The sequence below is a fragment of the Bufo gargarizans genome, chromosome 4, assembly GCF_014858855.1.
Source record: "Bufo gargarizans isolate SCDJY-AF-19 chromosome 4, ASM1485885v1, whole genome shotgun sequence".
In the NCBI taxonomy this organism is placed as follows: Eukaryota; Metazoa; Chordata; class Amphibia; order Anura; family Bufonidae; genus Bufo; species Bufo gargarizans.
The window spans coordinates 241,878,235-241,904,407 of NC_058083.1; the positions used below are offsets into that span (position 1 = coordinate 241,878,235).

At 43.8% G+C, this 26,173-nt stretch overlaps 1 protein-coding gene across 1 annotated transcript; it reads left to right on the forward strand.

The window, feature by feature from the left end:
- Positions 1-6,673: 6,673 nt before the first annotated feature.
- SDHAF4 (succinate dehydrogenase complex assembly factor 4) lies at positions 6,674-26,054 on the forward strand. The gene is made up of 3 exons (XM_044290706.1): positions 6,674-6,841; positions 12,015-12,167; positions 25,145-26,054. The coding sequence occupies exons 1-3, from the start codon at positions 6,781-6,783 to the stop codon at positions 25,252-25,254; spliced, it is 324 nt and encodes a 107-aa protein (XP_044146641.1). The 5' UTR covers positions 6,674-6,780; the 3' UTR covers positions 25,255-26,054.
- The last annotated feature ends 119 nt before the right edge of the window (positions 26,055-26,173 follow it).

Below are 26,173 nucleotides of genomic sequence, written 5' to 3' on the forward strand. Positions count from 1 at the left end.
AGCACTGCAGGGGTTGGGATTTAAATAAAAAAAAGCTGCCTATGAAATTCATGCTTTTAAGGCCTCATTCACACTACCGTTTTTTTTTCCGTTTTGCGTTCCGTATACGGTCCGTATACGGAACCATTCATTTCAATGGTTCCGCATAAAAAACGGAATGTGTTCCGTATGCATTCCGTTTCCGTTTTTCCGTTCCGTTGAAAGATAGAACATGTCCTATTATTGCCTGCAAATCACGGTCCGTGGCTCCATTCAAGTCAATGGGTCCGCAAAAAAAACGGAACACATACGGAAATGCATCCGTATGTCTTCCGTTTCCGTTCCGTTTTTTCTGAACCATCTATTGAAAATGTTATGCCCAGCCCAATTTTTTCTATGTAATTACTGTATACTGTATATGCCATACGGAAAAACGGAACCACAACGGAAGCAAAAAACAGAACAACGGATCCGTGAAAAACGGACTGCAAAACACTGAAATGGACATACTGTAGTGTGAAAGAGGCCTAATGGACATTTTTAACAGCTATTAAAAACTGATGCAAAATATATGCAAAGCAGCCTTGATAAAGGGATAAAAAGGCAGAAAAAATTGATGCAAAATGGCAATGAAAAACTGACAGTGTATCCGTTTTCAACAGTTGGGTCATGCGAATGCAGCTTTACTGAATGGCTTGGTGTAGTGTAAAATAAGATTGTCCCTTATGAGCCACAGCAAGCAGGATCTGCGTGCTCAAATCTGTGAGCAGGTGGTCATTGATGCATCAGCGAAGCTGTCTATGAAAGGTCCGGGTTGGGTCCGTGTGTCCGTTTTTTGCTGTCCGTGTTGCCTCCGTGTTTCACTGACACTGAACAGCCGAAAAATAATTTTCAATGAATCTCTTTTTGATGATCCGTGAAACACAGATGGCTCAGATCAGTGGTTTTCACGGACTCCTAGACTTTAATGGGCGTAATGAACAAAATAGAGGTTGCACCCGTGCTAAAAAAACTGACCCACGGACCGTGCTAAAACACTGATGTGTGAATACACACATAAAAATAAATAGTGACGTGTGCTGTCCGTGGAGAACACGTACAGCACACGTCTGTGAAACACGGACGTGTGAATGAGGCTTTACAGTCCTGACTTTAACCAAGGATCTGTGTAATCTCAATGAACCTTATGTAAAGGGCTGAATCCGTTATACCAGGCATGCTCAACCTGCGGCCCTCCAGCTGTTATAAAACTACAACTCCCACAATGCCCTGCTGTAGGATGTTCGGACATGCTGGGAGTTGTAGTTTTGCAACAGCTGGAGGGCCGTAGGTTGAGCATGCCTGCGTTATACCATGTATCCTAATCAACCAGAAGTGGCTGATCAGACAATCCAGCATTTTGCTGTGGAAGGAGAGCGATGGAAAGGCACCCTGCAGTGTGAACACCATGTTAAAAAAACAGAAAAGAATGAAACATGCACTTTGATTGTTTCTTTGATTGAGTTCATGGATCCGTGAAAAAACACGGAGGTGTATATAGCCCTACTGACGTTTTTAAGTAACAACACATAACAGAGAAAAAAAAGATTTTCGGCACGGTGTTAGCGGCGCTTTAATTTCTAATTTGCATAGATATAAAAACTGCATTTCACTTTAGAGGCAAAAGAAATGCATTATTGTACTTAGCATGATCAACCCTAACAGGAAATGTGCCTTGTTTAATAGGGTTGATCATTCAAACAGATGCTTTTTAAATCTATTATATTTAGGTGGAGAACATATGTAAGTAGTGATGTTTGCATTTGTAAATTGGGTGAATACAGCAAGGGACCCATTTGTCAGCTCCACTGGTTGGATGCCAAAATGCATGGTTTAGGTTTCTGTATGCTTTGTTCACATAACACAGTTAAAAGAAATGTATAGGACTCTGTGATGGCTAACCTCCAGCTGTGGTAAAACTACAACTCCCAAGATGCACAATTGCTTGGCTGTTCTCAGAACTCCATAGAAATAAATGGAGCATGCTGGGAGTCGTAGTTTCACCGCAGCTGGAGTGCCGGAGGTTAGCCTGCTCTGGTATAGGGGATCTCTGCTGTAGGACAACATACACTGATAGACTGGTGTCACTAGTGGATTCTGTGGTCACAACCATTGATATCATGGTTAGCAGAAGAAAATGATTACCATCTCAGCTCTTTACTATGATGACATGAATATAAAAGGGGTTATGGATAACAGGATTGAATCAAGCAGGCCAATATTTCTCCATAAAGCTTCCCACAGTGACTACTTGTACACCACGGACATAAGATGGGGCTGTAATCTGGAGATGAGGGCTAAGCAGGACCTAACATTGCTCTGCCCCAGGGGTGCCCAACTTGCAGACCTACAACTGCCAGCAAGCCCAGTCAGCCTACAACTATAAGGGCATGTTGGAAGTTGTAGTGTTGTAACAGCTGGAGGTCTGCAAGTTGGACATCCTTGCTCTACCCCAGGCATCCTCTAACTGCGGCCCTCCAGCTGTTGTAAAACTACAACTCCCACAATGCCCTGCTGTAGGCTGATACCTGTAGGCTGTTCGGGCATGCTGGGAGTTGTAGTTTTGCAACAGCTGGAGGGCTGCAGTTTGAGGATGCCTGCTCTACCCCATTGATGTTCTCCATCTTTCAAGAAACGTCCTTTACATTATAGCAAGTTGTGTTATCTACCAGCAGGTTATGCCACAAAACATATTCTACGTTTTTCAAACCAGGACCTGGCTCTCAATACTTTTGTAATTTCATGTCATTTAGCATAGCCAGTGAGGTATTCTAAAAAAACGTATCGGTATTGCGCCGCCTGCTTTTTGTTTTATTTCTTGGCCACCTCACTGAGGTGGTCACACACATTTGCCACCAGCCATATCTCCTGTTAGAAGCTGTGGCAGTCACAGGGAAAGACCAACATCAGAAAGGACATGGACAACTGAAGAATGAATGGGGAGATCTCTGGGTCCATGTGAGGTGCAGGGCTGGTTCTAGCTTTGTTAGAAAGAGATTGGCATGTCCTATGTGATAGCTGAATTTAGTTGTTTACATTATTCATGGGAAAATGATGGTTCCCTGAACTGAATGCTATTGTTTGGAGCAGTAGAAATATATTAATTAGCCTTGTGTGATTCAAGATACGGATCATAGATCCGAAGTCGATTCGTTCAAAAACTTTATTTTAATGCTGTTTCCATACAGCATTAGAATGTATTGGCTCTGTGTAGCCAAGCTTTCTATTGCCCGAAGTTGCGCAAAATTCGGTGAATGACTTTGGTATTCCTATCTGTGTATTTAAAAGCATTTTAAAGTAGGAATCCGAAGTGGGCTTTGATACAGAGGTAGCAGCCAGTACCAAAGCCCACCTCAGATTCCTATTTTTAAATATGCAGATAGGAATACCGTAGTAATTCACTGACGTCTTGTACAATGCTGTACAGAAGCAGCAGGAACAACAACGTTTTTGAACGAATAGACTTTGGATCTATGATCTGAAGCTCGATCCGCTCAAGCCTATTGTTAATGTTTCTGAAAATGTCTATTACTACTAATGAAAAGATGAATAGAGGGGTGTGTTTTACTGTAATAAATGCAATACACAGTCCCGGATAAATCCCCTATAATTCAGCATGTGAATATACAGACCATATAGGTTCAGTACATCATCCAGTTGACAGGCATACCTGCAAAGTCAGAAGATGGCAGCAGTCAGAAGACCCCCCTCACAGTGGTTACATTCTGTACATCGAAACATCACGATTGTCACTTATGGAAAAAAAAGTGTCTGACACACGGGGTGCACATTGTGCCTGGTCAGAGCCTTAAATAGGGATCTATGTTCATCAGTTGGGGGAAGAGTAGTAAAAACGTACAGAGACAAGGCACCATGGCTGGTATTAATGGGGGCTCTATGGCTGGCACAATGGAGAGATTGGCTACTATTCATGTGGGTATTGTGGCTGGCACATATGGGGAGCATGTCTGTAGCTCTTGGGGACACCGTGAGGAAGGTAAAGATAATCCCAACTAAGGGCTCATGCACACGACCATTGGCTGTTTTGCCATTTGCAAATTGCAGATCCACAAAATCACGTTCCGTGGCTCCATTCAACTGAATGGGTCCGCAAAAAAAAATAAAAAGAACACATACGGAATGTACTCCGTATGTCTTCCGTATCCGTTCCGTTTTTGTGGAACCATCTATTGAAAATTTGATGCCCAGCCCAATGTAATTACTGTATACTGTATATGCCATACGGAAAAACGGAATGGAACCGTAAACACTACGGAAACAAAAAACAGAAAAACGGATCTGTTGAAAACGGCCCGCAAAACACTGAAAAAGCCATACGGTCGTGTGAACGAGCCCTTAATCTGAGGTCCACATTTATAAACAGAAACCAGATGTTAATGAAGTCGTAGAAAAATCCAGCCATGCCGCCAGTACTACACAGGTCTGCCCAGTATGCTTTAGGGCTCATGCTACGGTCCGCAATGCACAGGCGCCGGCCGTATGCCTGCTGTTTGCAGACCCATTCACTTGAATGAGTACGCAATCTGCAAGATTCAGTCTGCACCACAAAAAAACTGAATATGTTCTATTTTTTTTCCTGTACAGAAGCACAGACGGAAAGCCCACAGAAATGCTCTGTAGTTTTTCCGCTCCGCATCTTGTGGACCCAAGTGATTGAGTGTGCATCCGTGATATGGAGCGCACCGAGCCGCTTACCCTTATATTGTGGACCCGCACGTGTTCGTGTGCATGAGCCCTTAGAGAGCACACAAACCTGATCAGTGGACGTTTTCTGCAGTGGATTGGTAGGAAAACCATTATTAAAAAAAGACATTTTCAGAATCACTGCTGCTGGCATCATAGCAGGTCCTCCGCTACTTTCAACATTTGCACTGCGTATATTGACTTGCTGCAGACTGAAAGCCCACAGCACAGAGCAGTTTATGTTGCTGGTTTACTTAACATCTTCTGTAAAATGCTGCGGATTTGTCCAACGCAAATCTGCTGCGCCAGATCTACAGCATTTAAGCCACGTGTGAACCCGCCCTTAGGCTACGATCCCATGTGTCCATTTGCACACACTGCTCAGCTATGGTTGCGTGAAACATACAGGGGGAGATTTATCAGGAACACCCCCCCCCCCCCCCCCACAACAGGGCATTACCACACTGCAGCATTTGTCGCGTGACAATTTTTATAATGATAGTCTATGGTGTCGCACTGCAACATGCTGCGACGCGTCACAGAAAAATCCATCTCGAATGCGACAGTCGCAGCATGTTGCAGAGCGACACCGTAGACGGCCATTATAAAAATTGTTGTGCGACAAATGTCGTTGTGTAGACCTAGCCTAAGGTTTTCTGACAGAACACCGGTCCTTATATCTCCTGCACTGCTGCAATGGCGTCTATAAAGTCGCAAACACAAGGGTTTTTTTACGGCAAAAATCAGGCACAAGGAGATGATAAATCCTCCCCCACAGCGCCTAGCTATGAATGTGCATATATGAAACATACAGTGCAGTGCTGTACATGTATACAGCATATAGTGTAGTACTGTACGTGTATACAGCATATAGTGCAGTGCTGTACGTGTATACCGCATATAGTGCAGTGCTGTACGTGTATACCGCATATAGTGCAGTGCTGTACGCGTATACCGCATATAGTGCAGTGCTGTACGTGTATAGAGCATATAGTGCAGTGCTGTACGTGTATAGAGCATAGAGTGCAGTCTGCACGTGTATACGCTGTACGTGTATACAGAATAGTGCAGTGCTGTACGTGTATAGAGCAGCATGCAGTGCTGTTTGTATACAGTATATAGTGCAGTGCTGTACGTGTATAGAGCATATAGTGCAGTGCTGTACGTGTATAGAGCATATAGTGCAGTGCTGCACGTGTATACCGCATATAGTGTAGTGCTGTACGTGTATACAGTATATAGTGCAGTGCTGTACGTGTATAGAGCATATAGTGTAGTGCTGTACGTGTATACAGAATATAGTGCAGTGCTGTACGGTACGTGTATAGAGCAGCATGCAGTGCTGTTTGTATACAGTATATAGTGCAGTGCTGTACGTGTATAGAGCAGCATGCAGTGCTGTTTGTATACAGTATATAGTGCAGTGCTGTACGTGTATAGAGCATATAGTGCAGTGCTGTACGTGTATAGAGCATATAGTGCAGTGCTGTACGTGTATAGAGCATATAGTGCAGTGCTGTACGTGTATAGAGCATATAGTGCAGTGCTGCACGTGTATACCGCATATAGTATAGTGCTGTACGTGTATACAGTATATAGTGCAGTGCTGTACGTGTACACCGCATCCTGAAGCATACACATGTGACTCTATAACCTTCTTATTGGCATGCGCCGTAGGGACCTTCTGATGTCACAGGGTCACGTGACATGCCCAATTCGTGGCTTTGAGGGATGTTGAAAGAAAGTTCCACGCGCTCTGGTAATAAAGATCAGTAATATAAAAATAATAATGAATAAGCCTAAAGATGATGTTTACGGTGAGGCGCATGGTCACTGTGAAACTTGAATGTCTCGTGACGTCAGACGGTCTATACCGCGCATGGCGTTTAGACCACGACCCTACAAATGACTCTCCTCCGGAAGCACAGCCTGGAGTCTGACAGCTACCGCCCACGTGACTGGTCACATGGTCAGAATTGTGTAACAGCCTGCAGGTCCTTTCTCCCCGCAGAGTTCAGTGTCCACCCTGTGTTGTTATTACCCTGAGCAGTGCGCGCTATGACTGAGGCGCTGTGCAGATGGCGCGGTGCTGCCAGGCTCCTACTGCGACTTCACCCAAGTGAGTAACCAATCGCCTGGAGGAGTCTCAGTGTCATTCAGGACATGGTCGTCACACTGTAGCAGGCGGGGGACAGTACATCGCGATCCACTGCTTCCTCTGAGCATTTCTAGCAGATGCTAGCCTGGCATTCCTCCGCAAGGGCATATGGGCAGAAAATGGCATGGTGTCCTACAGCTGGGCACGTTTTACACCGTCTGAAAGTACTGGGTGTCACCTGTCACCTCCAGGGTCCGGCCCCACGGAGCGTCTCTGGTGTAGCCGAGAAACATGGCGTTTCAGTACGTCTTGCAAATTGATTATTAAAGGGTTTTCCAAGACTTTAGAACGGGATAGGTCCTCAGTATCTGATCCGTGGGCGTCCGACGCCTGCTGATCAGCTGTTTGAGAAGGCACCGATGCTCCTGTGAGCCTCTTTCACACGGGCGTAATGGATTTGGGCCGGATAACATGCAGGTGTGTCGTGGGAAAATGCACAACATTGTAATGCGTTTTGCACACACGTGAGAAAAATCGGCATATTTGGTACCCAAACCCGAACTTCTTTACAGAGTTCGGGTTCGGGTTTGGGTTAGGTGTTGTGTAGATTGTATTAACATGGTTATAAGGGAAAATAATAGCATTCTTAGCAGGGCTCCAGATGGCGACCAAAATGGTTGCAAATGCGACCTAGAGTTGCTAAATGGCGACAAGACTTTGTAGTCTTGTCGCCATTTGCGCCTAGACCTCTGCCGCTTTCACATTACTGACATGGCACGCGCTGCTGTCAGCGCGTGCCATGTTCTCCACAGCACAGAGGAGAAGGAGGCAGTCCCTCCCCCCTGCACCGCTGCTGCCACCAATGGGCTGATAGCAGGGAGGAGAAGGGTAGGGGCTATGGCCACAGTGCCACCAATGGGCTGATAGCAGAGGGGAGGGGCTGTAGCCATTGCGCCACCAATGAATATCGTTTATGCTTAATACAAACGCAGGCTGCGGGTGTCGGACACATCCCATACCCGGCACCCAGCCTGTATGACTGCGCTTCGATCCACCGCTATTAACCACCCAGGTGTGGAATCTGAGGGGTTAATAGCAGCGGATCGCAGCGCGCAGTCATAGAGACTGGGTGCCGGGTATGGGATATGTCCAGCACCCGCATGGCAGCCTGCGTTTGTATTAAGCATACACAATATTCATTGGTGGTGCAGTGGCAGCTTCTGATCGGAGCCCTAGCTGTGTAATGCTGGGGCTCCGATCGGTTACTATGGCAGCCAGGACGCTACTAAAGTCCTGGCTGCCATAGTCGGCTCCATGCTGCTGTGTGCACAGAGCACAGGGCAGCAGGGAGAGTGTAATGTCCTATTCACCCTGATAAAGCTCTATCAGGGTGAATAGGACAAGGGATGAAAGATCCCAGGTTCTAGCCCCTAAGGGGGTAAATGGGTATTAAATAAAAAGTAAAAAAAAAAAAAAACACTAAAATATTAAGTTTAAATCGCCCCCTTGCCCAATTTTACATATAAAATATATAAATAAAAATCTTATTAAAATCTGGAACGCATGCAGGTTTTTTGGTATTTTTTTTTTTTTCACGTGATATCGAGTATCGCAATACTTTTTTATGGTATTGAAATCGAGTCCAAATTTTGGTATCGTGACAACCCTAGGTAAGACGTGTGGGTTTTAAATTTTTTTTATTTTTTTATTATACCGTAATTATATGTATTTTAGGTTTGGCGACTAAAAATTTTTGTTTGGCTCCAAAATGGAGCCCTGCTTAATACTGAATGCTTAGTACAATAGGGCTGGAGGGGTAAAAAATAACTAAAAAATAATGTAACTCTCCTTAATCCACTTGTTCACGCAGCCCGGCTTCTCTTCTTTCTTCAGAACCTGGGTAAAGGACCTTTTGATGACATCACTGCGCTCATTACATGAGCCATCACCATGGCGATGGACCATGTGATGAGCGCAGTGACTTCATCACAGGTCCTTTTCCTCCTGCACAGCAAAGAAGACGACAGAAGAGAAGCCGGGCTGCGCGAACAAGTGGATTAAGGTGGGTTAAATGTATTATTTTTTTAACCCCTCCAGCCCTATTGTACTAAGCATTCTGTATTAAGAATGCTATTATCTTCCCTTATAACCATGTTATAAGGGAAAATAATAATGATCGGGTCCCCATCCTGATATTCTCCTAGCACTTGCTTGCGGATGCTTGTGATTTTCACGCAGCCCCGTTCACTTCTATGGGGCCTTCTTCGCGTGAAAAAGCGCACAAAGTAGGAGCATGCTGCGATTTTTCAGGCAACGCACAAGTGATGCGTGAAAATCACCCCTCATGTGCACAGCCCCATAGAAATTAATGGGTCTGGATTTAGTGCGGGTGCAATGCATTGTACCCACACGGAAATCTCGCCCGTGTGAAAGAGACCTGAGTGTTTTGGCCTTCTCACAGCTTACCGTGCACTGTGCCGTACATTGTATAGAGGCTGTGCTTGGTACTGCAGCTCAGCCCCATTCACTTCTATAGGGTAGAGCTGCGCCTAGGCCATATGACCGATTAACGTGTCCTCACTGGCCGAGGAAAAGCAGTGAGAAGGCCGCTGCCTTCTCAAACAGCTGATCGGCCGTGGTCCCAGGTGTTGAACCATCACTGATCAGATACTGATGACCTATTTTGAGGATCTGCTCATTTGCATACATTAAAACCTCATTCTTCTCAGCAATGTGGGCACATATGAACATGGGACAAAGACTGCCAAGTGCACATGTAACAAACAGGTCAGCCAGTTTCATAGGTACAAAACTGCTGACAGATGCCCTTTAAAGGCTGTGTACATGCACAATCATGTGCCCGTTATGGTCCACTCATTAATGCCAACGTGATTTTTTTTTTTTTTTTAGTTAAACAGCAGTTTTTCACCCAAAAACATTAGTAGTTTGTGTTCTCATGGAACATGCCCCATGGGGACTTAACGATTTTCAACCAGACAAACCAGTAAAGGAACCTGATACGGTAATTTCAGTGAAACTGATCTGTCCCGTTACAGTGACAGGTCTGTACTCCACTAGGGGGCGCTAAAAGAATAATGTAGGGTCAGATTTACTGTTTGGTGAATGTGCAATATTTAATATCTGTTATAGATACTTTGCACCTTGATAGATAAGTTTTAAAAGTTTAAGTAATATTGGAGATATGGCACTCAATATATATTGAGTGCCATATCTCCAATATTACTTACATTTTTTACTTTCTGGTGTTTGGAGTTCACACCTAGATATTGAGCACCTCTCTATCCTACGGAGTAGTAGAGCCACTCCATTTTGCTAATTTTTTAGTTTTAAAAGTGTTTAGAAAATTGAACGTGACTTTCTCAAGTTGAAAAATGCGCCATATTTATTAAAGGCACAGTTTTCTGGTGTAAAGTAAGCTGACCTAGAGCTGATGTAGGGAAGACAAGTGTCCATGATGCACCAAATCTATTACATGATGGGAGCTACTGTAGCTATATTATGCTATCCTCGCATAAGGAGCTGATGGAGTTGCTTTAACCCCTTAATGACTGGGCCTATTTTCATTTATTTATTTTTTCCTCCCCCTGTTCCAGTGGCCATAACTTCACGATGTTCGTGCACTAAAACTGACATGACGTTCTTATTCTGGAACTTAATAGGATTATGGCGATGCCAAACTTGTATACCGTAGTTTTTTATTTTGTTTTATTACTTAAAAAAATACTAAAAACCTCAGTCTACAGAGCCGTATGAGCGCTTGTATTTTTTGCGGAAAGAACTGTGTTTTTTATTGGTACCATGTTTGTGGTATCTGACTTTTTGATCACCATTATTAAAATTTTTTGGGGGGACAAGGTGACTAAAAAATGGTGAATCGTGTGTTTCCATTTCATTTACTATGACGGCTACACATGAGATTGAGCCCTTGACCTCTGTAGGGGCAGGAACACAGAGTTTAAAAGCCCCCACCCACTCTCGCCCATCAGTGTTTCCTGTCCGTACGGGCATCACACAGAGAGGCCTCCTTAAGGGGAGGTGGAGTTTTTAATTTTTATTAAAAACGGGGGTTGGCTTCCTTTCTTCATTCCTTCCTTCGCTGCATGCCAATCAGGAGGCGTGTGCCGCAGTCAGTGCTCAGTTCCCGGCATTGCCTGAGGGGGCGGAACCAGGGAGCACGTGGGGAGCGCGGGCACGCGCTTTTGACGTCAGAAGCCGCTCTTGGATTGGCAGAGCAGGCGATTCAGTCCATTACTGTCTCCACTGATTCCTGCTCCTGGAAGAAGCTACAGCATGTTAGCTCCTGAAGCCACACGGAAAGTGCAGACCCACCTTCGGCTGCTTCTGCTGTGAGTTCCCCTGGGGGAAAAAAAAATCTGCATTTGTCTTCATGCTTTTCTGGTGTAAAATTCTGATACCTGGTTGTGAAAGAATGTAAAGTTAAATAAAAATACACAACTTGTATAAAAAAAGATAAAAAATCCCTGAAAATTATAAAAAGAAACTTTGCAAATTTTGCATTAGTGAGCTTTTTAAAGGAAGAGCAACCATCTATCCTTATGGAGGTTAAAACTATGGTTCAAAATTAAATAAAATCCTCCAAGGCCTCCCTGAAAAATTCAGGTTATCAGTTCCATCCTCCTTCTCAGGCTGTCATGTTAACCGATCAGAGCCCCAAAATTTCACTGTTGGGGCTTTGATATAAAGGCAGAGGGAGCCGCGTCCCTGTGCATTACCTCACAGATGCTGCTATCTCTGTTGATCGTGGCATCTGAAGGGTTAAATGTTTGACGTGATCACATGTTTACCGCCATTGAGGCTGGCATCTGCCGCATATGCAACTCGCTCCATACAATTACGGGTGCATAATGCTGTATATGTACGACATTACCAGGCCACGCTGGGGACGAGACATGCGATGCTAGAGAAGCTCGCCCCCATCATGGTCTGCTTTTGGCAACCCCAAAGTCCCCACCCTTCCCCGTCGCCGGATGGCATGTGCACCCACCTCTCCATTCCCAGCCAAGCATGACACCAGAGGGACCTATCGGACATTCATATCAAATCCTGTGGATATGCCATAAATGTCCCAGATGGGAATACTCTTCAATATGTTTTCCAAAATGTTACCATTAAAATATGAAATGAGTATTAACCACTTGTATTTGGATTGCAGCATATGCTGGACAATTGGGTGTGGTAAGAGCAGCTAGCAATAACCCGACACAAAGTGACAGCTCTACAAAGCCACCTCTGAAGAAACCAAAGACCCCTCAAGGACGTTTTGATGAAACTGAAGAGACAACAAAAGAGAGAGAGCCACTAGAAAGTGAGTGTATCAATGTTCACTGAACACACTGATGAATTTTGCAGTCTAGGTGAGACACAAAGGGGGCATTTATCAGGAAACTGGCACCAGAAAATTTTGCATACTCCCTCCTTGTGCAAAATTTTGTAATTTTTATTTATTTAGTTTTTTTTGGGGGGGGGGTTGCACATCCCAAGACCCATAACTTGTTTATTTTTCTTCTTTCTACTGAGCTTTGTGAGGGCTTCGTTTTTGGGAGAAGACACTTCTTATTTTTGGGTTCATAAAACTATTTGATTGCTTTTATAAAAAAAAAAAATTTTTTTTTTGTGGTTTATAAGCAAAAAAAGACAATTCTAGTATTGTTTTTTTCCTTTTTTTTTGTTCAATGCACAGAATAAATGACATAATTGTGTAGTGTGGGTCGTTACAGACACGGCGATACCAAGTACCGTATGTTGAGATTTTTTTTACATCACTTCTGTAATCCATTGTACTACTTAGGCAGTGACCTCGCCTATGCCACTTGGTGGTCCTCATGTTAGGTCATCAATATCTCATTGGTGGGCGTCCAAATCCTGGCTTCCCTGCTAATCAGCTATTTGAAGAGGCTGTGGCACTGTTAAGCATTGCGCTATTTTCCTAGGCCAGTAATGTCACGTTCATCGGGCATATGGCCTAGGCCAGTGATGGCTAACCTTGGCACTCCAGCTGTGGTAAAACTACAACTCCCAAGATGCCCCCCTTGCTTGGCTGCTCTCAGAACTATATAGAAATAAATGGAGCATGCTGGGAGTCGTAGTTTCACCACAGCTGGAGTGCCAAGGTTGGCCATCACTGGCCTAGGCGCTGAATGAGATAGGGCTGCAATTCCAAGCACAGCCACTGGACAATAAACGGCGCTGTGCTTGGTATGCTGTGAGGAGGCTGCAGAGCTCACCAAAGAGACACATACTTTTTAAACAGCTGATCAGTGGAGTGCCAGGATTTGGACCCCACAGATCAGACATTGATAACCTATCTTGAGGATAGGCCATCAATATTAACCTCCTCCCATCCGCCCATAGACTAAAAACGACCGGGAGGTAGTTCTATATTTCTGAATGGACGTTCCTGAAAAAAAAACTGCAGCTGCACGCTAATCATGCAGCTGCTGATCGGGTTGCTCGCTGTCAGTGACAGCAGGGCAACCCTTAGAGAAGGCAGGGACAGTGCCCAGGTGTCCCTGCCTTCTAGATCGCTGTATACACAGCGCTCACCGAGCTGTGCGCTTCCTGTTCCAGCCCAGCGGTCATGTGATCACCAGGACCAAAAAGTGCAGGAGCTCTGTGAGGTCTTTCAGAGACCACTATCAGCCCTGCTCTGAGGCTGTATTGCGCTGTACAGCCTCTTTGGGGGGTGTATTTCTCCTGTAACTGGGGCTATGTCAGCTCCAGTTACAGGAGAAATCAATAGTAAAAAAAAATAAAAAAATCTTGGATGACCTTATGGGGGACGAAAAGTGTAAAATAAAAAAATAAAGTGTTAAAGCCGTGACGGTCGGCTCTATAAATATATCACATGATTGGCCCAGTCCAATAAACACCATAAAAGAAAACTGTCAAAACAAGCATTTTTTGTCACCTTACATCACAAAAAGTGCAACATCAAGTGATCAAAAAGGCGTATGTCCCACAAAATGGTACCAGTAAAAGTCACCTCATCCCGCAAAAAATTATCCCCTAGATAAGAAAATCTCTCATAAAATAAAAAAACTATAGCTCTCAGAACATAGACACATTAAAACATAATTGTTTTGTTTAAAAAATGCTATTATTGTGTAAAACTTAAATAAATGAGAAGAAGTATACATATTAGGTATCGCCACATCCGTAACAATCTGCTCTATAAAAATGTCACTTGACCGAACCCCTCAGGTGAACGCTGTAAAAATAAATAAATAAAAACTGTGCTAAATCAACCAATTTTTTGGTCACCTTGCCCCATACAGTGTTATAATGAATGATCAAAAAATCATATGTACCCAAAAATGGTACCAATAAAACTGGCACCTTATCCCCTAGTTTCCAAAATGGGGTCACTTCTTGGGAGTTTCTACTGTAAGGGTGCATCAGGGGACTTCAAATGGGACATGGCATCTAAAACCATGTGGAGTTCCTTTTCTTCTGCGCCCTGCCGTGTGCCCATACATCTTTTTTTGACCACATGTGGGCTGTTTCTGTAAACTGCAGAATCTGGGTAATAAATATTGAGTTTTGTTTGGCTGTTAACCATCGATGTGTTAAAGAAAAAAATTGGATTAAATAGGAAAATCTGCCAAAAAAGTGAAATTTTAAATCTCTCTGCTTTTAAGACAGATAGTGATGCCTCATAAAATATTCATTAATTAAAGGGTTTCTACCTCTTCGTTTTCACATAATTAGCTTTCAGACACTAGCGATCCGCTAGTGTCTGCTCTGCCAAACAATCCTAATATAATAGCTTTTGGGGCAGCCGTTTCGCTAAAAAAGAACTTCTATTGATATGCTAACGACCCCCTAGGTGCTATGGGGGCGTCATTAGCACCTAGAGCAGTGATGGCGAACCTATGGTACGGGTGCCAGAGGCGGCACTCAGAGCCCTCTCTGTGGGCACCCGTACCCTGGAGAAAGTCTATGGTGTACTAATATGCCTTAGACTTTTCCTGCCATTCATCAGTGCAGGACATGCTATGAACAGCACAGGCAGCACATTGAATGTAGGCAGGTTTTTATAGCTAAATGATAAAGTACATGGAAGATATATGATATTGGTGTTCAGGTTAAATTGCCATGTTGGCACTTTGCAATAAATAAGTGGGTTTTGGGTTGCAGTTTGGGCACTCGGTCTCTAAGAGGTTCTCCATCACTGACCTAGAGGATCGGTCTACCTTCACAAGATGCCGCCGCCCAGCGTGTCCCTCCAGCCCGCCCATCTCCTCCGGAATGCGATCAAGCGGACGACTTCTCGCGCATGCGCCGTGCGCGTCTGTATTCAGGCGCATGCGCAGTTAATGTCCGACCGCTTCGCTGCTCAGACATCTCCACTGCGCCGATGGAGCACTATGACGTCGTCGGCGCAGTGGAGATGTCTGAGCAGGGAAGCAGTCGGACATTAACTGCGCATGTGCCGAATACAGACTCGCACGGCGCATGCGCGAGAAGTCGTCCGCTTGATCGCATTACGGAAGAGATGGGCGGGCTGGAGGGGCGCGCTGGGCGCGGCATCTTGTGAAGGTAGACCGATCCTCTATGTGCTAATGATGCCCCCATAGCACCTAGGGGGTCATTAGCATATCAATAGAAGTTCTTTTTTTAGCGAAACGGCTGCCCCAAAAGCTATTATATTAGGATTGTTTGGCAGAGCAGACACTAGCGGATCGCTAGTGTCTGAAAGCTAATTATGTGAAAACGAAGTGGTAGAAACCCTTTAACATTCCCCATATGTCTACTTTATGTTGGCATCATTTTGGTAATGTAATTTTATTCTTTTAGGACATTAGAAGGTTTAGAATTTTAGAAGCAATTTTTAGAAGTTTTTAGTCAAACCAGTTCAGTTCTGAAGTCACCGTGGGGCTTACATAATAGAATCAACCCATAAATGACCTATTTTAGAAACGACACCCCTCAAACTATTCAAAACTGCTTTTAGAAATGTTGTTAACCCTTTAGGTATTCCATAGGAATTAAAGCAAAATAGAGGTGAAATTTCAAAATTTCCCATTTTTTTTTTTTTTTCAGATTTTCCATTTTAGGTCTCTTTCACACGAGCGTGATTTCCGCGTTCGCGTCACGCAATGCACCCGCACTGAATCCGGACCAATTCATTTCTATGGTGCTTTGTACATGAGCATTGTTTTTCACGCTTCATTTCTGCGTTGCGTTAAAATCGCAGTATGTTCTATATTATGCGTTTTTCACGCAGCCCTGGCCCCATAGAAGTGAATGGGGCTGCGTGAGAAACGCATTGCATCCGCAAGCAAGTGCGGGTGCGATGTGTTTTTCACTGATGGTTGCTAAGAGATGTTGTTTGTAAACCTTCAGTTTTTTATCACGCATGTGAAAAATGCATCAAAACGCATTGCACCCGCGCGGAAAAAACTGAACGCAATCGCAGACAAAACTGACTGAACTTACTTGCAAAGTGGTGCGAGTTTCACTGAACGCACTCTGAACGCATCCGGCCCCAATCCGCAAAGCCCGTGTGAAACCACCCGTAATCAATTTTTTTTTTTTTTCCTGGAACACAGCAAGGGTCAACAAAAAGCAAACCTCAATATTTAGTACCTTGATTCTGCAGTTTGCAGAAACACCCCATATGTGGTCGTTTACCGCTGTTAGGGCACACAACAGGGCACAGAAGGCAAGGAGCGCCATATGGTTTTTGGAGGGCAGATTTTGCTGAAATGGTCCCACAGTGAAAACCCCCCAAAAAGTGACCACATTTTGTAAACTACCCCACCCAAGAGGCGTAGCAAGCACCTCACTCAACAGGTGTTTCATATAATTTTTTTATCCTTGGGTGTGAAAATGAAAAATGTTAATTTTTTATTTTTTTTTGCAAGAAAATTTTAATTTTGGCCCAAACTTTCTTTTTCACAAAAAGATAACAGGAGAATATCCCCACACAATTGTCTACCCACTTTCTCCTGAATACAGGAACACCCCAACTGTGGTCGTAAACTGTTATTTGGGGATATGCCAGGGCTCAGAAGGGAGGGAGCGGCATCTGGATATTATTTTTTTTTTTTTTTTTTTTTTTTTTTTTTTAATAAGCTACGTGAGGGCTTATTGTGTGCGGGACAAGCTTTCTATTTTATTGCCACCATTTGGGGGTACATTTGACTTTTTGGTTGCTTTTTATCTCATTTTTTTGGAAGGTGAAGTCACAAAAAAGCTGCTGTCATTTTTCTTTTTCTTTTCTTTTTTATACCATTTACTTAACGGGGTAGATCATGTGATAGTTTTATAGATCCGGTCATTACGGATGCAACAATACCAAATATGTCTTTTTATTATTTTTACGTTTTCCACAATAAAAACATTTTTAGAAACAAAATCATGTTTTTGTGTTGGCATTTTCTGCCATATTTTCTAAATTTTTCTGGCTATAATCTTGTGTGAGGGCTTGTATTCTGCGTGACGAGGGGACGTTATTGCTACCAATTTGGGCTACCAACTTTTTGATTGATATTATGTTTTTTTGTGAAGTGACTAAAAAAGCTGTTTTGGCATAATTTTTATTTTTATTTTATTTTTTACACTTGATGTGGTAGTTTGTTTTGTAGAGCCAATTGTTACGTGGATGTTTTTTACGTTTTACACGAGCATTTTTGAAAAAAAAATCATGTTTTTGTGTTGCAATTTTCTTAGAGCCATATTTATTTTTTATTTTTCTGGCTATGGTCTTGTAGGATGAGGTGACGTTTTGATTTCTACTATTTTGGGGTACATACGACTTTTTGATTGATTTAACATTGTTATGGGAGGGGAGCTAACTAAAAAAAAATCTGTTTTGGCGTAATGTTTGTTCATTTTTTGTTCCCCCGATGGGGTAGATCTAGGGCTGCAGCTAACGATTATTTGAATTCACCGATTAATCGGGAAAAACACCAAAATGACAAAAAAAGGGGTTTATATGATTTTACTTGAAAAATTATGTTCAAAGGCCATATTAAAACAAATTGTGAATGGGGGATCTTTGGCACTGTAATGGAGTGGTTTTGTGGATGGCGCGGTTATGGAGTGGTTTTGTGGATGGCGCGGTTATGGAGGGGATCTGTGGATGGCGCGGTTATGGAGGGGATCTGTGGATGGCGCGGTTATGGAGGGGATCTGTGGATGGCGCGGTATAGCATCTTTTATGCTATGTTTCATCCACAGATCTCCCCCATAACAGTGCCATACACAGATCTTTTACTTTAAATCACTGCATCTTCTTTTACCTTACAATGAAGCTCCAGTAACAGGCATGCAGGGAGCGGCGTAACGTCACTTACTCACGTGATGCGCATGCTCCGCCTACTTTATGAATGAAGCAGGCGGAGCATGTGCGTCACGTGAGTAAGTGATGTTACGCCGGCGCCTGCTCTGCCTGTTACTAGAGCTTCATTGTACGGTAAAAGAAGATGCAGTGATTTAAAGTTCAAGGACCCGCAGGCATAGAGCCTGATCGCCTGCTCCCGCCCACATATCAACAAATCGGCCAAATCCCGTTATCGATTATAATCGATAACGTCGATTAATTGTTGCAGCCCTAGGTAGATTATTATTATTATTATTATTATTATTATTATTATTATTGAGCCGGTCGTTGCGGATGCGGTGATACCCAATATGTCTATTTTAATTATTTTTCTTCTATTTTAAATTGTATTTTATTTTATTTTTTTATGTGAACCTTTTTTTTATTTTATTCTGAGATAAACCAACCACCCCAAGGACGTTTATAGTCAATGGGCGGCGGTCGGGAAGTGGTTAAAGGGGTTGTGTCATGAAACCTATTCTACATTTTTTCACATACGCACCTAGATCTGAATACTTTTCTAATTGCATGTGATTAAAAATTTAGTATAGCCACTGAGCTATCAATAAGCTGTATCTGTATAGCGCCACCTTCTGTTTCTTTCCCTTATATTTTTTGTCTGTCTGACAGAGCTGGTCGCGTGTGCTCAGTTTAAATTTTCAACTGCCACAAGCCTCATGTTCTGATAGAAGCTGTGGTAGTTACAGGGAGAGTGCTGCAGCAGAAAGGGCGCGCCCCCCTGAGCTGCCACGCTGAAGATAATCTAGCAGAGCAATTGGAGATTTGTGGACCCATGTGAGGTACAGGGCTGGTTCTAGCTTTGTCAGAAAGAGATTGTCATGTACTGTCAGATTTTTCCGATTTTACCTGAATCCCTGCATAACCCCTTCAAGGGGGCTAATGAAAGCTGATTGGACAAATCCTCGCCTTGCTCCTAGTGGCAAAAGGCTGAAGACAGAAAAATGGAATGTTCAGACATCATGTACTGCAGAGATGTGCTATTGGGGCTTGTACCTAGCATCCTGCTCAGTATTGGGGGACGCTGTAATGGGGCATGTAGTTACCATAGAACCAAGCTTATGAGGTGGTGGATATGATGAGATATGAAGGACACTTCTAGTGGTGTGTGGCTGCCTGGTGTACACAGGTCTGTCTAAAAGTGTCTTGATCTATTTCTTGGAGAAGCAGAGCTGTAGTTTCTGCAGCTTGCCCTTTCTTAATTATTCAGCATCTACTTGAAGGAGAGGACATCCTTCAGCGGCTCCTTGGCAGGAGGTGCGGAGTGCTTTATTTCACACCACAGAGCCATTCATTTTACCTGCCGTGGAATAATATTGTGTTGAGTCCACAGCGAGATACTCACTCGAGATGCTGCTTCCCTCCTCGCCGTCTGGTTATGACACTTAGCATAGCATTTAGGCAGCGCGGTTTCAGAGCTTATTGGGGGTCCTCTATTATGACCACCTGTGCCAGAAACCGGTGTAAAAAGTCAAATTTAAAAATTTTTGAATGCCTGAGCACCTAATTGTAGGCGCACGCGCCATTTCTAACCCACCTCTGACCCTGGAGAGTGGCAAGGGTTGCGCCATCAGCCTTGGCACATTGTCAATAATTGACACCAGTTTCCTGGTATAAATGACAATTGAAATCTACCAAAGCCGGGGGCAGGAGTAGATTTCATAATGGAGGTTTCACCTAATTTATGAGTAGGCCTCTGCTTTATCATAACTTAAGCGCAGCCGCTGGTGGTCCGGGGGATATCAAAGACAGGTGTAAAATGCAGGTCTTTGATAAAAGACCACTTGATAATTAATATATATAGTGGCTCACCCCTCTTAGGGAGAGGAGCTCGACTATTGGGTGAAAAAAACCACTTGATAATTAATATATATAGTGGCTCACCCCTCTGATAAAAGACCCCCATTCATTTTTCCACAGATGTAGACTTATTTTTTGTGGTGTGAGATGTATTTTTCATTGGTACCATTTTGGGGTACATGGAACTTATGGATAAACATTTATTTTTTATGGGGGATGGATAGGTAAAAAAAAACTTATTTTTTGTTATATATATTTTTTTTACGGTGTTTACCATGTTATCTTTATTATATTAATTGTGGTGATCTCGGGCAATACCATATACACTCACCTAAAGAATTATTAGGAACACCTGTTCTATTTCTCATTAATGCAATTATCTAGTCAACCAATCACATGGCAGTTGCTTCAATGCATGTAGGGTTGTGGTCCTGGTCAAGACAATCTCCTGAACTCCAAACTGAATGTCAGAATGGGAAAGAAAGGTGATTTAAGCAATTTTGAGCGTGGCATGGTTGTTGGTGCCAGACGGGCCGGTCTGAGTATTTCACAATCTGCTCAGTTACTGGGATTTTCACGCACAACCATTTCTAGGGTTTACAAAGAATGGTGTGAAAAGGGAAAAACATCCAGTATGCGGCAGTCCTGTGGGCGAAAATGCCTTGTTGATGCTAGAGGTCAGAGTAGAATGGGCCGACTGATTCAAGCTGATAGAAGAGCAACGTTGACTGAAATAACCACTCGTTACAACCGAGGTATGCAGCAAAGCATTTGTGAAGCCACAACACGCACAACCTTGAGGCGGATGGGCTACAACAGCAGAAGACCCCACCGGGTACCACTCATCTCCACTACAAACAGGAAAAAGAGGCTACAATTTGCACGAGCTCACCAAAATTGGACTGTTGAAGACTGGAAAAATGTTGCCTGGTCTGATGAGTCTCAATTTCTGTTGAGACATTTAAATGGTCCGAATTTGGTGTAAACAGAATGAGAACATGTATCCATCATGCCTTGTTACCACTGTGCAGGCTGGTGGTGGTGGTGTATTGGTGTGGGGGATGTTTTCTGGGCACACTTGAGGCCCCTTAGTGCCAATTGGCCATCGATTAAATGCCACGGGCTACCTGAGCATTGTTTCTGACCATGTCCATCCCTTCATGACCACCATGTACCCACCCTCTGATGGCTACTTCCAGCAGGATAATGCACCATGTCACAAAGCTTGAATCATTTCAAATTGGTTTCTTGAACATGACAATGAGTTCACTGTACTAAAATGGCCCCCACAGTCACCAGATCTCAACCCAATAGAGCATCTTTGGGATGTGGTGGAACGGGAGCTTCGTGCCCTGGATGTGCATCCCTCAAATCTCCATCAACTGCAAGATGCTATCCTATCAATATGGGCCAACATTTCTAAAGAATGCTATCAGCACCTTGTTGAATCAATGCCACGTAGAATTAAGGCAGTTCTGAAGGCAAAAGGGGGTCCAACACCGTATTAGTATGGTGTTCCTAATAATTCTTTAGGTAAGTGTATATGCGTATTTGTTACCACTTTTCCAAAGTAAAATTACTATTTATTTATTTATTTATTTTTTACTCTCCCTAGGAGACATAGCTTTTATATTCCTTGGATACCAATTCATTACAGTCTATTAGGCCTCATGCACACGAACGTTGTTTTGGTTCGCATTCAAGCCGCATTTTTTTTTTCGTGGCTCGGATGCAGACCCATTCACTTCAATGGTGCTGCATCCGTCGCTCTGTTCCGTGGCCCCACAAAAAATATAAAAAAATAGTACATGTCCTATTCTTGTCAGTTTTGTGGACAAGAACAGGCATTTCTATTATGTCCGTTCTGCAAATTGCGGAACGCACACTGCGGCATCCATGTTTTGCGGATCCGCAATTTGCGGACCACAAAACGCAGCACGGTTGTGGGCATGAGGCCTTACACTCTCTGTTGCACAGTCTAATCGACGCACAGTGATGGCAGGTCTAGGGGCCTTTGTCTTCACGGGGGACCGATTGTGATAGGAAGCCTCTGTGTAACTACCTAGATGCTGTGGTCGTTATGAGCATGGAATCTAGGGAATTAAACCGCCTCCAATTGGGCCGTTACAGTCAGTGCTGGGCTCCTGTGGTGATCTGCAGCGCTGGACTGAGGGGAGTACACCGGCTGCGCTGATACAACACTCTAGTCTAGAAGAAAACATTCAATATGATGATTTAAAGGGCTTCTGTCAGTAGAAACATGGGCATTAACCTGGCTGACATTAGCCTTAGTGCCATCTCACTATGTGCCCCTGTTATTGAGATGCAAACGAGCCTCTAGAAGCAGGAGGGGGGGGGGGGGGGCAGAGGCGGCACTCAGAGCCCTCTGTGGGCACCCGCACCCTGAAAAAAAAAATCTATGGTGTACTGATATGCCTTAGGCTTTTCCTGCCATTCATCAGCGCAGGGCGCACTATGGACAGTGCAGAAGGCAGATTGAATGCAGACAGGCTAGTTTAGCTAAATGATAAAGTACATGGAAGACATACTGTATTGGACTGTAGTATTCAGGGTAAATTACAGTGTTGGCACTTTGCGATAAATACGTGGGTTTTGGGTGCATTTTGGGCGCATTTTGGGCACTCAGTCTTTAAAAGGTTCATCATCACTGTCCTAGAGGCTTCATTTTCCCACCTCTGGCCACTCCCTGCTAGACTTGATTCACATGTTTCTGCTGACAGAAGCCCTTTAACAAAAAATTGTCAGACGCCAAAAGGGAGAATGTAATCAAAGCCCTGCTCTGTTCCATTCATCAGAGTGCGTGCACGTGTGGCAGTAGCAACCTCATTCAGATGAATAGAGCGGATTCTCAGTCGCAGTGTGAGAATTGACCCCTGCAGATCACTCCTTTTATTTATATGTATAAGGGGGCAACCTGAGCTGCTGCAGAGATGGCAGGCACCTAGTGAGTAACTGGGCAAAGTGAGCGCGATAATAAGACACCTGCTGCCAGTGTACACAGCACCAGCTGAAAAGTGATCTTCACAGAATACAGATGGTGCTAGGGAAAATAAGACTACCAAATGTAAACAGTTAAAGGTGTTGTCCTACCATAAGATATTTGCTATTTACATGCGGTTAAAAAAAAGGGAAGCGGTACGACATTCGCCAGCTAATGTTCAGAGTGTATAGCAATGTGCACGTCCGTCTACTGAGCTGTATGCAGCCGGTCAGGCATGCTCAGTCATTCTCCATCCTGGTTGCACTAAGCACAGTAGATGGACGTGCACATTGCTAAACACTCTGAACACCAGGTGGCGCCATAAAATGTAAGTAAATGTCATCATAAGTCTGGATTTTATTTTTTTACTGCATGTAAATGGCAGATAAATGTTCCATTATTTATGATGTAGGATACAGAAGGTGGGAAGCTCCTGTTGAAGAAAGCTGATTGGATCGTGGGAGCCGTTCAGTTGCAATGGCTTCCATACACATTCACGTATAAAAAAACGAATTGCACAGCTGTGACAATTTGCAGTAAACATGATTTTGCCACAGGATAATTCCCCTTTTTCCATGTTACGGTGTGTGTATATATCGGTACTTGGAGATCACCCAGTTTACCGCACAAAGCTCCTTTTACTTGCCGGAATTACCCGTGCTGTTTTTAATGCCGTTTTTTGAGCCAAAGCCAGAAGATCAATGAAGGGAATGAAGAATATAAAGGAAGGACTTTTACTTCTCCTTTCTGCTAGATCCACGTACTGCATTGAATACTGCAGATGTGATTCCAGCCAAAGACTTGAGGCAATGCTGCAGAAGCTCAAACCTGCATTGCCTTTAAAATAAAGGAAAGAAGTTGTGTCTGTTCTTTATATATTCTCTCTCTTTGTGTTCCACTCCTTACTGTTCATGCTTCAGGTATTTTTGGTGGTAAAGATGATGGCCCTGACGGCGTGTGCTACCCTGTGCCAGCTCGTGTCTGGCGTAGATTTCGGTCATCATTTACACCAGTTTCTGGCATAAATTATAATTGTGCCCGTGCCATTGGTGCTGCCCATACCCCACCTGCTCAGAATCTGCTGGGGGTGGTGTAAAAATGCTAGTTGGGGCTATATCTAGTTGAAGTGGCATCTTAAAAGATGCAAAACCAGGCTTTGTGACTTAACGCCAAATCCATGACGTAGTGTAGGGGAGTGATTAATTTCCCCCCTATGATCTATCTGTCTACAGCCTTCAGAGTAAAGGACATGTGAGGCAATGCAGAGCCGGATTTACACTGCGCAATTGTCGGGAAGTAACGTTAGTGCGAACGCTCATTCCCAATGACCTGCCCATGTGAAGCTGCCTCAGATCGCCCAATGAACGAGCACCTCAGTCATCGTTCTGGGCAGCAGATTTTGAGGTGTCAATGGATCTGTATGAGCAATGAGCAGGCAGTTATTGGGAAGGAACGGTCTGTTCCCGATAATTGCCTGCTTAGTCAGTGCATTTAAATATGCCTTTAAGTGTAACTGTCATTGTTTTATTTTTGTAACGTGTAGGGGCAATGATGTTAACCATTTTTGTAATTTACTTTACTTACTAAAATCATACATTTTCTATGAGAAAAATAGCTGTAAAGTGGCCCATTCTGAGCCTTAGCAACGCTCCTCTGTCTTCTGTTTACATAACTACTCCACACTGACTGTGTCATGTAAACAGAGGAGCGTTGCTAAGGCTCAGAATGGGCCACTTTACAGCTATTTTTGTAATAGAAATGTATGATTTTAGTAATTAAAGTAAATTGCATAAATGGTCAGTATCACTGCCCCTACACATTACAGAAATAAAATTAGAATGGCAGTTACACTTTTTAAGATGAAAACCATTTTCTTCTTGCTCCTTTTATCAATGTGTGCTTCAACTGCAAATGCTCCTGTACCAAAAGGAAAATCATTGTGTGTGGACAGCGTTAGACCTGATGGTAATGGTTTGGCATAGCCTCTATACTATTACATAGCAGGCAGGAAGTGGTTAAAGTATGCCTTGATAACAGTAATCCTAGACTTCTGATTTGGCATTTATGCAGACTGCATCTTTTTCCTCGTCATAAACCAAGAATGCTCATTAATATTATGTCTTTTATTCTTTTGTAGGATTCCCAGACGATACCAACCCTATTACAAAAGAGAAAGGTGGTCCTAGGGGGCCCGAACCTACTCGCTATGGAGACTGGGAGAGAAAAGGGAGATGTATAGACTTTTAGTGCTACTAGGAAAAGTGTTTAAAGGGATTATGCCACGATTAATGTAAAAAAGGAAAATCGGACAACATATAGTACATAACAGTCTCTTCCTAGAACCAGCCCTGTACCTCACATGGATCCAGAGATCTCCCCATTCATTGCTCGCTATATTTATATCAAGCTGAGGGGGAGTGTCCTTTCTGCTGTAGCTCTCTTCCCATCACAGCTCAGGAAGCAGTTGAAGGATGGAGCTGAGAATGTGCGTCTACATTTTGAGTAAGGCTAATTTCACACTGGCAGCGGGGGAGTCCGGCAGGCTGTTCCGGCGGGTGAACAGCCTGTGGGATCCGCCCTGCCGCTAGTTCACGTAAGCCCCTGGACTGCTGCTCCGTCCCCATTGACTAGAATGGCGGCGGGCACAGAGTTCTGGCGGCAGCGCACGGCGAGAGGCAGCCAGCCTAAAAGTACTGCATGTCATACTTTTAGTCCGGCTTCTGCCGGAACCTCACCCCCATTATGGTCAATGGGGACGGAGCGGCAGGACGGATCTGGCAGTCTGGGGGCACACGTGCACTAGCGGCAGGGCGGATCCGGCAGGCTGTTCCAGCGGGTGACTCCCCTGCCGCTAATGTGAAAGTACCTTAACTCAGTGGCTATGCAAAATTTTGAAATGCATGCATTTACAAACCTATTCAGATCCAGGTGCTGGTTGGAATTTTTTCCATGAGGCAACCCCTTTAATGGTAGATGTAAATAGTACTTGCAGCACCAAGAAGATGATGAAACATAATGCACTGGTTACAATAAATATGTATACAGCACTTGTATTTGGAGCTTCACTATAGCAGACCTCTTACAGTTAGAGTGCCTCTGGGATGGACTAATGGTTATACTCATTGTAATTGCATCCACTAAACTGCCTCGACTCAAACAAAACGGG